This window comes from Salvelinus namaycush, chromosome 7, assembly GCF_016432855.1.
Source record: "Salvelinus namaycush isolate Seneca chromosome 7, SaNama_1.0, whole genome shotgun sequence".
Lineage (NCBI taxonomy): Eukaryota > Metazoa > Chordata > Actinopteri > Salmoniformes > Salmonidae > Salvelinus > Salvelinus namaycush.
In genome coordinates, this window is record NC_052313.1 from 52,177,240 (window position 1) to 52,191,673 (window position 14,434).

At 43.0% G+C, this 14,434-nt stretch overlaps 1 protein-coding gene across 1 annotated transcript in view; it reads right to left on the reverse strand.

The window, feature by feature from the left end:
- Positions 1 to 11,920: 11,920 nt before the first annotated feature.
- LOC120051410 (prostaglandin F2 receptor negative regulator-like) overlaps positions 11,921 to 14,434 on the reverse strand; it is a 64,913-nt gene continuing 62,399 nt past the window's right edge. Inside the window, exon 11 of the mRNA XM_038998261.1 lies at positions 11,921 to 14,434. Coding sequence (XP_038854189.1) covers positions 14,271 to 14,434 — 164 coding nt within the window. The 3' untranslated portion in view covers positions 11,921 to 14,270.

The following is a 14,434-nucleotide window of genomic DNA, read 5'->3' on the forward strand; positions in this document are numbered from 1 at the left end:
ACTAGTCTTGTATTGAGTTTTGCACAGTTCAATGGGTGCATGCATACTTACCGCTACCAGTCCCACCCTCACTCTTTATTTCTCAGTTTAACTGACGACTACTCCCCTTATAGCTGTGTAAACATTCATCCAATTTTAACATGCAGTAGCTGCATCTTCTTGTTTCAGATGGGTATACATATTTGTGGTCGTCAGGTTTGACTCAGATTTATGTCAAATAGTTCCATAGGGTGTCGTTTGTTCATCTGGGTTATTTTGAAGAGATTCATGGCACAAAGGGATGGATGTGTCTGAGTTATTGTACACCCAAATGTGTGCTCCTTCCACAATCAATAGCTCTGGTGTGTGTGATTCTAATAAAGGGTTTGTGGGACAGTCAAAGCCTTACAGTGCTATGGACATAGGGATGTGTCTGTTACTTACATTCATTCTAAATGTGTCCAGGCAAAGCCTCGCAGGGCTACCACACCACATTAAATTGGAGGATAACCCTAAGCGAAAGACTTGACAGACAGTAAAGATGAATAAGTTAAGGACATTTTTTAACAATCACTAATTCTGATCCAAACTTTACAAAAGTGTCATTAAGGTTAATCTTTCTCTCTGGCTTTATCTGGTGATTCCAGAATTATGATAGACAGAAGATATGATTGATTAGCAGTGTTGAGGAGTAGTGAACTACACGTAGTTCTACTAGTAATTTAACTACATTTTGCAGGAGGGTAGTGGTAGTTGAATTTAATTCAAATGTTGGTAGGGTTTTCAGTAGTTAATTACTTTTGTGCCATGTAACGGTGTAGCTAACTACTGAAACTACACTACTTTTTAATGGGTGAAGTAGGCAAGAATTTCCTTTCTTTTTCTGCATCAGACCTGCCTAATTCTCACTTGAAACATAGTTTAAGTGTTTAATAGTGATGGATTCTGGCTCCTAAACTTGGAATAGTGTTAATTATCAGGTATCCTATTGAGTGCTATAGTCTGGTTTCTACACCAGAAGTTACTGGTTATCTGTAGAAGAAATGTATATGGTGGAGGCAATTAAGCTTGGAATATACTGAGTGAGGGAAGGGTAATCACATGTGGCAGGCACTGATAAGGGTGGTGAGATGTGGATTAGTGAGGAAGGGGGCCGAGGTCAGTTCAGATCACATTAATTAAGGGAGAAGGAACAGTTTATTGCCCACATCACTTAATTTCCTGCCTAGCAATAAAGATGTAATGTTTAGAGAGCAGGAGGACGTCACCCAAATTGGGGTATATATATACTACCACTGGTGGAACCATGTCTTTGTCTTATGCAGCTGTATGACCCAATGGGTGAATAAACTTGGTTTAAGCTTTACTAATCGTCCGTAAGTTTTACTAGGTTAATTTAGAACCTAACAATAGGCTAAATTACACATTCTGTAAACGTCGGACTCCAGAAAAAATACATTGCTTTCAAAAAAATAAGCAAACACATTTGGTGTTTGCCAAAAGGCCTGTGAGAGACTCCGCAAACATATGGAAGAAGGTACTCTGGTCAGATGAGACTAAAATGTAGCTTTTTGGCCATCAAGGAAAACACTATGTCTTGTGCAAACCCAACACCTCTCAACACCCTGAGAACACCATCCCCACAGTGAAGCATGGTGGTGGCAGCATCATGCTGTGGGGATGTTTTTCATAGGCAGGGACTGGGAAACTGGTCAGAATTGAAGGAATGATGAATGGCACTAAATACAAGGAAATTCTTGAGGGGAAACCTGTTTCAGTCTTCCAGAGATTTGAGACTGGGACGGAGGATCACCTTCCAGCAGGACAATGACCCTAAGCATACTGCTAAAGCAACACTCGAGTGGTTTAAGGGGAAACATGTCAATGTCTTGGAATGGCCTAGTCAAAGCCCAGACCTCAATCCAATTGAGAATCTGTGGTATGACTTAAAGATTGCTGACCACCAGCGGAACCCATCCAACTTGATGGAGCTGGAGCAGTTTTTCCTTGAAGAATGGGCAAAAATTATAGAGACATACCCCAAGAGACTTGCAGCTGTAATTGCTGCAAAGGTGGCTCTACAAAGTATTGACTTTGGGGGAGTGTATAGCTATGCATGCTCAAGTTCTCAGTTTTTTTGTCTTATTTCTTGTTTGTTTCACCACAAAAAATATTTTTGCATCTTCAAAGTGGTATGCATGTTATGTAAATCAAATGATACAAACCCTAAAAAATGATCAATTTTAATTCCAGGTTGTAAGGCAACAAAATAGGAACAATGTCAAGGGGGGTGAATACTTTCACAAGCCACTGTATCATGGATAAATTGGGACTGACTGATCTACAAATAATATGAAGTAGTTATTTATGAGTGGTTCTTTTTATTGATCAGTCAGTCGTCAGTCACCTGCAATGTTTAACAAGCCCTGTGTGCAGCCGCCCACAGGAAGTGATCCATTCCAGAGGCATGTTGGATCACTGTTTGCTGAAAGCCTATTATGGCAGGCTGATACGATTGGAGAGAGCACATGGTATACAGAGTTTGTGCTATAATTGACTAAGGGCGCGTTCCTCTGCCCAGGCGTTGCTGACGCATGCCAGATCTTATAATGCTTGGATCGATTTTTTAAAGTATCAGCTAACCACATGGTTGTGTTCCCCCGCTCAGACGTTGCATCCACCAACCAATGGTTGCGTGTCACGTGATCAACTGACAGATTGCTATAACATATGTGGTTAGCTGATACAACGCCTGGACAGGTATTTTATGTAAGATCTGGTATGCGTCAGCAACGCCTGGACAGAGGAACGCACCCTTACTCAATTACAGCACAAACTTGACCTATGTCTTAGCGCTGAAGATGGACACCTGTCTGCTGGGCTGCGTCACTTCCTGTGCCCCTTTTTGTTTGGCTTGGATGTGTCTGATTTTAAGTAGCATGGTTTTTAAAGAAAAGTTAACAAGAAAGAATGTTCATTTCCATATACAATTTAACTGAACAGAGTACCACAGTATGAGTCATAATACCCATAAAACCTAGCGGTCAAACAAGGAAATGGTTCCAATCGTTTTTCCACCATTCATTTTTCCAACGAAACACATTTTAAGTGTTCCTAAAAATGTCCTAATGAGAAAAATGAATGGTGGAAAAACAATTGGAACCATTTTCCTGTTTGATCGCTAGGTTTTATGGGTATTATGACACCTCCACTGTGGGGTTCTATAGTGAAACCAAATTGAGAATGTGCCGGAACTGAGAATTTGCTGAAACTGACTGAAAACCTTGCCTTACCATGTTTAATTGCAGGATAACCATAAGTGACAGACAGTAAAGATTAATAAGGTATGGAAATGTTTGAACAATCAATTCTGATCCAAACTTTGCACAAGTGTCAATAAGGCTCATCTTTCTCTCTTGCTTTATCTGGTGACTCCAACATTATGATACAGTATTCATAATGTTTCTCTAAAAACTGGAGAGTAACCTAATGTATGATTGAAGTGCACCAAGGTCCCTAGACACTGGAACACTCCATTGGAACGGTGGAAATTCCGTGCGTAAAGTGAGGTGCACTAGCGCGCAATCCAGAAGTGGTCACTAGACTAACAGGTTTAAGGTGAACTAACAGGTTTCAACTCATTTTTCAGGTGAATGTGTCACTTTCCACCTTGTGACACTTGGTGTAGCATCAGCTGGCTCTGGGCCACTGAGTGGGCAGTTGTAGAGCAGAGACCATTTTAGTTTCATGGTCTGGTGTTTGTGCCCTCCTAGGTTTTGCCATCTCAACCATGGGTGGTTCTGGGCGCAGGTGAGGAAGCCAGTCTCTCCCTGCTGGTCCGAGAGACACTAACTGGCCTGGGGCATGTTAAGGTGCCTTGTGGGTGAAGGCTAAATGGCTCTAAGGAACTGGTTGGAGGTGTGTGGCCTGGTGAGCTGAGGGCAATGTGCCAGCAATAGGGCAGGTCAACAACGCTATGGGAGCCCTGGCTGCCTCAGAACACCATGTGGTAGAGTTGCTAGCAGGTATTGGAGGTCTATTTTTCCATGGGGACTTTGTTGTATAGTTAGAGTTTCAGGCAGTTTATCTTTGAGTGCAATTTGTGTGTGAAATATTTGCCTTTTCTAACCAGTGTGTAAAACCTATTATTGCACATGTACTTTTGCAGAGTTTCACTATCAAGTGCAAGGAAACGCTAATTTTACGTGGGTGAAAATGTCACCTGTGACTTATTGGCATGTTTAACCTGAGTAGCATTTTCTATTGGTTAATTGCCTGGTCATGAGCTAAATGATAGTATTGTAACTTTCAAAGAGCTCGTCCTCGCGCTAGTTTGCGACTCTACGTCTTACAGGAACGCGCTCACCGGCCAAGCACACGCACTGTCGTGGATGCAAGGTCCGATCACTTCTGAGACCAGTGTAATGAAACAGCAGGGAGCATGTCTCGAACCCTTGACCTTCTAGCCCGAGGTCCGGCGCGCTATCGAATGTGCCGCAAAAGCATGCTCGTGTGGCAAAGTCGATTTCCGCGCTTATAAACCCAGGGTCGTTACACTATTTCAAACTCTTTTTTCTACTCAGCTGCCCACAGGAAGTGATGCTGACCCGAGGCATGGTGAATCATTGTTCGCTGAAAGCTTATTATGACAGGCTGATATGTTTGGCGAGAGTACAAATTGAGACTGTGCTGCGAGGTTTGCAACACTGACTAAATCTAGATGATGGACACCAGCCTGATGGGCTTGCTGTGCCCCTTTGTTTGCGTCTGATTTTAAAGTAACGGTAACGACATCGAAATGAACATAACTGAATTGTGAAACCAAACTGAGAATGCGCCGGTACTGAGAATGTGCTGAAACTGATAGAAAAGCATGCCTTACAAAATAATTGTTAGTCACTTTTGTCTGCCTCTTACTTCACGCTGCCTGCTCAACTAAGACCTAGAACCTGTCATTTTCCACGTGACAAACGCACCACTGTTTAGGATTTTTATAAGTCTGACTCCATACATTTAATTATGACATTGTTTTGTAACGCTTGTACTTACCATTTCCAGCAGCCCTTCTCTGACTAACCTCTCCAACCCCGGACTCGACGCATCAATCACGCTCCTTCCTAGGCAGGTAGATTAGGTGCAACTTTTTTCACAGGTTGCATTCCTATTTTGGTTTGACAGCATAGTGCCATTTCTATGGACACCCCCCCTTTGCCTATGGCGTAGATGCACACTCTAGCCTCAAATTTTCGCATAATTTGTGACGGGATTATTAGTCGGTTTCCATCCAATTGGCATTTCCCCATCAGATGTTTCCATCAAATGTACTTGTTTCTGTAAAGTCTGTGCGTGACGTGCACGCAAATAACTTTCGCAGTTAAATTCCTATTTCCGGAAAAAAAGAAAGAAAGTTAAATAGTTTTCCATTGCATTTTCAACTCTACTGATGGTTTTGAACCTAAACATGTTGCATTATGTAGCGAATGTGCGCGCTAGCCAACAACTCATTCCGACATTTCTTGATTCCTTTTACGTGTGTGTGTGTGTACTCGTTAGATAATTTACTGCAAGGTCAGGAGCTAACATAAGCATTTCGCTGCACCCGCTATAACATATTCTAAACCGTCTATTTGATTTAACGTTGATTTGATGAAAAGTTCTGCAAGCACTTCCTTATACGTCTATATGACTTGGAAGTGTGTTTGTGCTCTGGAGGTCATGTGCACACTCCAGGGGTGCAACACCTTTGGCAATCGATAGTTCCAAAGATGCATGAAATTAAAACACTTTCAGGGGTAGGCTCATCATTCTTCAGTTAGTCCTGCACATTACATCCTACTTGATGTTTCATAATAGCCCTACCTGCAGCCAGCGATGACAAACCAGCCCATGTTGTTGCTCTATTAGTTAAAAGTTCTTGTGGAATTCCCTCAAAGGGCTTAATCACTAAACCAAACATCCTTTTAATAACGTTTTAGTCATTTAGCCGACGCTCTTATCCAGAACGACTTATAGGAGCAATTAGGGTTAAGTGCCATGCTCAAGGGCACATCAACAGATTGTTCAGCTAGTTGGCTCAGGATTGTCTGAATAACACACTGAGGACTGGATACTGTCCAAATGGCGTGGACACATAACACACACGTGGACTGTCACCTATGAAACCCCCAGAAGCACTCACTCCCTGAGTGACAGGCATGTAAATATATTATTAGGCTGCCCATTACCCTGATGTGGACCAGGGATATGGCAGTTGTTTTCTGCAAAGACACCATGAATGTGCATTTTTCATCCCTTAAATTACTGCTAGTGGTATTAAGGCTACTTAATTAAAAAATACTTTGAAGTATAGCTTTCACTCAAGTTTGACAATCAACTACTTTTTCCACCACTGTACTTAAGTAGGCTACATTTATTTTACGTTATAGCAGAAGTTCTTATTCAGAGCAATTACTGTTCAAGGGCACATCAACAGATTTTTCACCTACTCATCTCAGGGATTTGAACCAGTAACCTTTCAGTTACTGGTCTAACACTCTTAACCCCTAGGCTACCCCTACTTGCCAGATACTTATAACCATATACTGGGTGACGTTCACTTTCACTTGAGTCATTTTCTATTAAGGTATCTTTACTTTTACTCAAGTATGACAATTTTGTACTTTTCCTCCCTGTTATCTGGCATCCTTGAGACGTCCGTAGGCTAAACCTTAACCCCTACCGTAACCCTTAACTTAACCATTTAAAATGTAAACTTCAATGGGGTAGGGCCGTTCCATGGATCCCGATAGCACAGACCCTGATCATTGCTGGCTTTGACCAAGACAGCCATTTTCCCTGGAGCTGTGTGTGTACATCGCAGAGATCCATGCAATAAACTGAATTTGATCAAACTGTCATTCATGTGTGTGAGATTACCTCATCAAAATAATGCACCTTTGCTTTGGTATTAATAGCAGCTACAAAGTACGAGCCAATTTAGTTGTGTATCCTCTGTCAAGTGGTCTGGACCTTTATTGCACTGGAGGCAGAGTCCTGTTGGCTACCTGCAGGGTCTCTGGTTTAATCAAATCCCACTCTGGCTCTTCGCTCTCAATTGCTACAGTTGTAATGTGTAAAGACAGGCTGTACATTGCACCCAAGGGCATTATAATCTGCAAATGCATTGACAAATAAAACCCTGATGATCTCTTTGGAAATCTTCTTTCTTTGAGCTTTCTGTCTGTCAAACATTGTATTTGCTTTATCTTACAGTTTTCTCATCAGTCTTGGTGATTTTTGCCATAAGGAGATTTTGCAACATTCTATTCTAAATTGCAGATAGCAACCCTAACCATGGTTATGAGTTAATCTATGTAATGAAGGTCTGATGTAGTGTCTAGGTAGACACTAGGTGGCAATGTTGCATTTCTAACAGTATAAAATACTGATGTCAAACCTTGAATGTCACTGTAAGCACAAACCACAAACAGGAAGATACTATTTTTAACTTAACACGGTTATTCGGTTAAGGAAGCTAAATGTCTGTGGGATCGATAGAGATCTGTCTCTAAGGTGAAGAATAGGAGCCAGGTGTTAAAGGTGCTCCAGTCCATAGAATTAGAATACTAGAATGTACATCAACCTTCTTATGATGGTCCAAAGGTCAGCCATGTTGGTCAGGGAGTTGGTCAACCATGGTTTGCCAGTGCTGTGATAAGATATTGTGTAAAATAATGAATTAGAATAATTTATCTGCACTGTATGTTTATTAGCTAGCTAGCCAGCCAATTTTAGATGAATGATTCCATAAATACTTAAAATGAACTGCCAATATGCCTACATTCCATTCAAACAATGCAGTCAATCCACAGCTATACACTGTCTATAATCAGTTGATGATTGGACTTAGAAAAGTTGTAAATGCAACAAGTACTGATATTGCATCATATAATAGAACTCACAGCTTTCCAAAAAAACACACCTGTTTAGATATATTTTAGAGACTATTTATACATAAAATGTGTATAAAACCCCTATAAAATTAATTTCTAATTATATAACAATATTTTAGGTTGACAATTCTATTACACAATTTCTGATATCACATGCCTTACTTTTATTTTCCTTCATAAGTCAAATCAGGATTATGCCTCTACTGCCATTCATTCCAATTAGACTGGTTTGTTTTTCTCCCTGACAAATATGGCTGCAATTTTAACCCCATTCTGAAACTTTTATGACATAGCCCCTCTAGTAATTTAATAGGATCTCTATGCTGCAGTCACTCTCCAGCGCTAACTGATTCCAGATCAGAGCTGTTCATTTCAAGGCTATTGTCAAGGTAACAGGTCACGTCTCCACTGCAGACAATAGAAATAGAATACCTATGATCTTCTAGAATGGTAGACGATTATGGCTAGAATAGAGTGATTCTAATTGCTACATATGTTTTCCAAACTCTGACAGGCAAAGAAAAAGATCAACCAAAAGGTCACAGAGCTCTAAAGTGCCTAATTGTAACCATGGAGATAAGAACATTTACATTCTACCCCGACCTTTGCCCTCAATGACAGGAAGAGGAACGAGGAGGCCTATGGGAAAAGTGAAGGAAGAGAAGAAGGAAAGAAAACAGAAAAGTTGATTCAACATGGACTATATTGATTCTCAGTCTGGGAGAGGAAGAGACAAAGGCTTTTGACCTGAATGAAGCCAGTCCAGAAGTCATTTCCTACACCGTTAGGAATCTTTAGCCTCGTTTGTGTCACAGACTAGTTGATTCTGATAACGGATTGATTTTTAAAAGACACACAGCCTACAGCGCATACAGTACAGTACTCTTAAGGACAACGTTCTAAAATGTACAATTAGCTGGGCATTTTAGCCATTCATTTGACTTGTGTTATCCAGAGGGACTTAACATACGTTTATTTAAATAAGGAGCCTGAAACCCCTACTCAATACTAACATCCTAAATCCCTCTTCACGATGGCAGCGCTAGACTATAAGATTCTCCAGGATAAGCATTCCTAATGCATGCATGTGGTGAAACAGGAGACTGATGAGGTTGGAAAGATCTTTGTCCTCCCTCACTCTGTTCCTTAAGCCAGGCAGAGTAGTTCTAAAAATGGTGGGGGGATTGAGTCAGGCAGAGTAGCTGTGTGTGTAACAGAGGCGGGACTGAGGGCGTCTTATTGTCTGGAGACATCTGATCTGTTCACTGACCTAAGGAACAGAAAGCTTAGACTCAGCTGTTTTAACAGAGAGAAAGAGACTGCCGTAACCAGAGAGAGATCGAGGGATAGAGAGAGAGAAAGAGATTACATGAGTTATATATATATCCCGATGGAAGTTCTTTACCCTTTAGGTCAACAAACAAAAACAGTCATTAGATTACAGCACTGAATTATTGAAAGCAAATTCCTGGTAGGCATCCATCCACCATATTGCTTTCAATCACCCTGTGTTTTCAGACCAGAACACGAGGGAGAGCAGAGGAGACGAGAGGAAGCCACTTTAGGCTATTGAGATGCAGCCTTTAGGCTCTCATCTGTCACACCGTCAGATCAGTGGTTGTTGAGGAAAGGAGAAATGCCAAGGTATCTATGACAATGGAATGGAATACGACCACAGAGGCCCTGCTGTGTGTGTAGGATGTATGGGTATGGGGTTAATTCAATATTCAGACTTTCTTCACTGAGACATCCTGAGCATCTAGGAGATGCAACACCACAATGCCAGCAGCTGTATGGCAATGCGAGGGGACCTGACCTAAATAGCCCCATGGGGCTAGCATGCATAACAATGGACTAGATCAGGGTTACCCAAACTCGGTTCTGGGGCCCCCCCTGGGTGCACGTTTAGTTTTTTTGACGTAGCACTACACAGCTGATTCAAATAACCAACTCATCAAGCTGGGAGGCCCCAGGACCGAGTTTTGGAATTCCTAGATTAGATGACCGCAGGCATGGCCTTAATTCTAGGCTGATTGAAGGCTAATAAAGTCTGCTCCGCGTTGGCAGAAGTCTCTGTGGCTCCGTCCTGTGTTTATTATAGTGTCTGTATGGCTGTGCTAAATCAACATGAGCAAAACTAATAGGCATTACAATGTCAGTCACTCAGAAAGATGGCCGTGCCAGCATGGATGGACAAATATGGTGATGCAGTCAGAGCTGATGGGATATGTGTTCTTTATTAAGGGTTAGAGGTCAGGGGTCAGGGCTACTTAGTGATTAGAAGCATATTGGTGGTTAGAAAGGGTCAGGTTTCAGTCCCCTCTAGAATGATACAACAACAGACAGAATAACTAAAAGGGCTTCAATGTAGCTTCCCGCAGGCTGTGAGCATTCATAGAGCATACATAACAGGTTATGACAGCCGTAGAAGCACACCAGCAGCCGTAGTGGCAGAGGTTAAATAACTGCAAGATAACATTGATCAGTGAAGATGTATATGGATTATGGGAGGGATATATTGAACCAAATGGCCATGTGACTGAAATTCAATCAAATTTCACATCTATGGGTGGTGTTTGTTTTATTGATTTCATTTCTAGTGACAGTGCTGTGACAGTGATGGGTGAGGACACAAAGGAAGTTGGCACAGGGGGACGGTCGCCCTGGAGAACACACACAGCCTTACAAGGACAAGGCATGCTCCAACCAACTCCCAGAGTATGACACTACTGGAGGCGTGTGTGCGCAAGTATTATGTGTGTATAGTATTGACAGAATATAAACTGTAGGATAGGGGTAAACTAAACATAGATGATGTAGGTTATGTGTGTGTGTGTGTGTGTGTGTGTGAGAAAGAGCGTTTGGAGGTGGTGGAGGCTGATCAGATATCACACCCCCAACTTGTTCTTTCCTCTCTCTCCTCCATCTCCCCCCGAACCACACACCCTCCGTCTGTAGACAGTTGCCATGGCGAGGCGTTGACGAGTCATCGCCACATTCCGGGGCATGGCTCTCCCCCCTGGACACTCTCCTCTTCTCAAGTTTAACATTTACTCTATGCGGTGTACTGTTGTGTGTACTCATGCAGTCCCCTACCTACAGTAACCTCCTGCTGCTGCGGAGCTAGAACAACCAACATACCGCATTCATCTGCCTGTATGTCACGGGTGTCAAACTCATTCCATGGAGGGCCTAGTGTCTGCAGGTTTAGTTCCTTTTAATTAAGCCAGACAAGGTGAGGAGAGTTCCTTACTAATTAGTGACCTTATTTTCATCAATCAAGTACATTGGAGGAGAAAAAACCCGCAGACACTCAGTCCCGCCGTGGAATGAGTTTGACAAGGGATGTACATGGTTTAAGAAGCAGGATTTGATTAGGCTTAAGCATATCACACAATTGGCCATATTGCTTCATTCTAGACGATGCATTCAGACCTACAGGAGTGTTTACTGAGTTAGCCGAGGGGCTAGGAGTCCATTTGGAGGACAGATGTGAAACAAAAGGCCACCCAGGTCTAGAGTTGTTGTAAACTGTTGTTCTGAGCCATCAGGCCCAACCAACAGATCCCAGAGATGATATGTCTAATACAGGAACCACCATTGAGGATCAAACAAGGCCTTAAACGATCGGTGTCCAGATGAAACACACACACACTCATCACCAGAGGGGGAATGGAGGATACAGCACCAAAATCTGGGTCAATTTTTTGAAAGCGAGAGGAAGATGGAGGGAGAGAAAGAGGGGAGAAGAGAGCGAGAGAAAGAGACATTTAGGGACTAAAGGAGAGCCAGGGATGAAGAAAAACAGGTGTGAAAAAGATAGAGAGGAAGAAGAGAGAGAATGTGATAGTGAAGGTGAGAAAAATAACTCACTGGAGGCTGACAGTTCTAAACATAACACTCATCTGCATTTGTAATTGAGAGAGAGCGAGAGAGGACACAAGCTATTCCCTGAAGAACGACAAGAGATGGAGGGAAGGAGGGATACAACAAACCAGCTTCAGTCGTGGTACTGTTATAAAACATTTATTCTGGCAGAAATATTTGAAGTTTTTCAGAGGCCTGGAAGCAGAGGCGAATCATAAAAAACCCTGATTGATCGTCACCCAGAGAAACATCGGCACAGAATAAGATATTCATGTCAGATAAAAATCCATATTGGGCTTTACAATCATTTACAAAAAGACTTAGAAATCTATTTCAAATTACAAAAAATAAAATGACAGTAAGGATCTTTAAAAAGAACGTGCAGTGTTTTGTGTTGGCGGTTGTCCTATCTGTCTGTGGTTCTAGACTTTAGGGAGGTTCTTCGAATAGATCTCGGATCAGCTTCCCCAAGTCCAAACCTGAACTAAATAATTACGAGGTTGCACACAGAACAGACCTTGGGTCAGTGCTTAGGGACACCTTTCACCCACACAGTGGGACAGCTCGAGACATGATACCAATACTATAAAATGCAACTCTTTCCTTCAAGTACATGTCTGATCTCATACAGATGTATGGCAGCTGTAAACCAGGGTTCCACTACACATCTTTCACCAATCCAGTCATGTTAGATTAGGAAGGATGCAATTTCTAAGTATTTTAACAGGGCCCTGGTTTATTGATTGGCACACAGCAGCTCTTCTCCCGTCGGTGGCGCTAGTGAGTTAAACCTAGTCAGATCCCAGAGCCAAAGCCCCAGTTGGTACCTGGCCAGAACCTAGATACAGCTGGTGCCTCACAAGATGTGCATTCACACAGGGTTACATTGGCAGTGTGTATACAGGACAGTGTGTGTGTAGGGTTGTTTGTGTGTGTGCACGAGGAGTATGATTTTATTTTTAGATGTTGGGGTACATGGCATTGGGGAAGAAGAGTGCTCGATCAAGCAGTGTGTGTTTAACTGTTGGTGTGCATGTCAGTATGTTGAGTGTTGGCAGTATATGGAGTGTGTGTATAGACAGGGTAGCATTTCAGGGGTGGTAGTTGACATCGGGTACAGGACCATTCTAAAAAGACCTTTTGGGTCTAGGTTGGGGTAATTAGTAGAGGGTAGGGCTGGTCTTTGTCGCTGGGAAGATTACTGCTGGGCCAACCACTAACCCCAGGAACACAACAGCCCTGAGAGCCCCAGCCCCATACAAACACAGCATAGTCCTTTCTATGGACACTCAGCTATTGTACTGTACCAGAGACAGGGGAAGAAGACTCCCTAAGGACTGGGCCCTACTAAACTGGGAGGTGACATGGAGGTTCCTTTCAGGAATGGGTTTGTTAACAGTTCTCTCTCTAATCCTTCTCCATTGCATTCCACGGGTGTATCTCCATGCTCTGGCTTCCTCGTCCCGTCTTCTTCACTTCATCTGCACTGATGTGAATGAAACGGGTAGGCTTCAACCATTATATTGCTTAGATCCGTCCAGTGTTTATTAAACAGTGCAGATGAAGGAGAGGAGACGAGGAAGCCACTTTGGGACTCCTTCAGCTAGAGCCAGGCATTGGCTGGGATAGTGTGTGGAGGACAGCAGGTTCCAGCTGGTTCCACGCATTAATCCAGTATGCTACCTATATAAACGATCTCTCCCTCTGACTGTCAGTCCATATCATATCATATCACCTCTCAGTCACAACCATTAGTCCATTCTCCCTTAATGGCCACCTTGCTCTTCAACCTGCCCCATATAAACCCTAGGCCCAACATAACATCAATGTCATTCACAGTGGGGGTAGCACCAGTGTCAGTGTAGGGGGTTACAGCAGGTGAGGTCTGGGTCCTTAGTGTCATTCACTCTCTCTAGAGGAGAGCCTCTGAGGTCATCAACATGCGCCAGGGAACCTGGCTAGTTGCTGTTGAGTCACTGAAATGACATCACACCAGGATGACATTACACCAGGAACAGGGCAGGACAAAACGGGTAAAGCGGCTCTCTTTCCCAGCCTCAGGTGTGGCAAATCACACAAATATAGTATACACTCACACACATCTCCATTTAAAAGCTTTAAAAACAGTCTAATTTCAAAAACTAGTGTTGAGGACAAACGTAGACAAAGTCCACTAAGGTAGGAATACTCCAGGGCTGTTTTGTGCAATACCTAACATCAATACGTTCACATAGGCAGACTAGATATCCTGCACTCTTCTTTAGCAGTTTGTTCAGTTCAGTGTTTTTCCCCCTCTACAGCTCCACAGTAAATGTCCTATTGTCTCTCCTCCTCTCCCGTTGGTGCGCTTAAAAGCTCCACGGAGCGCACCCGAAGGGCTGTGATTGGTCAATTGTCTGCCGTTGCCGTGGTAATGTGCCGGCGCGGTAACGTGCGCGTGCTCGTAGTTCATCAGCTGGAGAAGCGGTGGTCGCTCCAGCGGGCCTGTGCTAGTCAATCCATCTCCAGGTCCATGAGTTTGTTGCATGAGCGGGGGGTGTGTGTGGTGTTGCGGCAGCAGCAGTGGGCACAGATGAAACCCAGGAGGAGAGAGAAGAGCCCCACGGACACAGAGGCTACAGAACCGTACAGCAGAGGCAGCTTCAGAGAGTCCCACA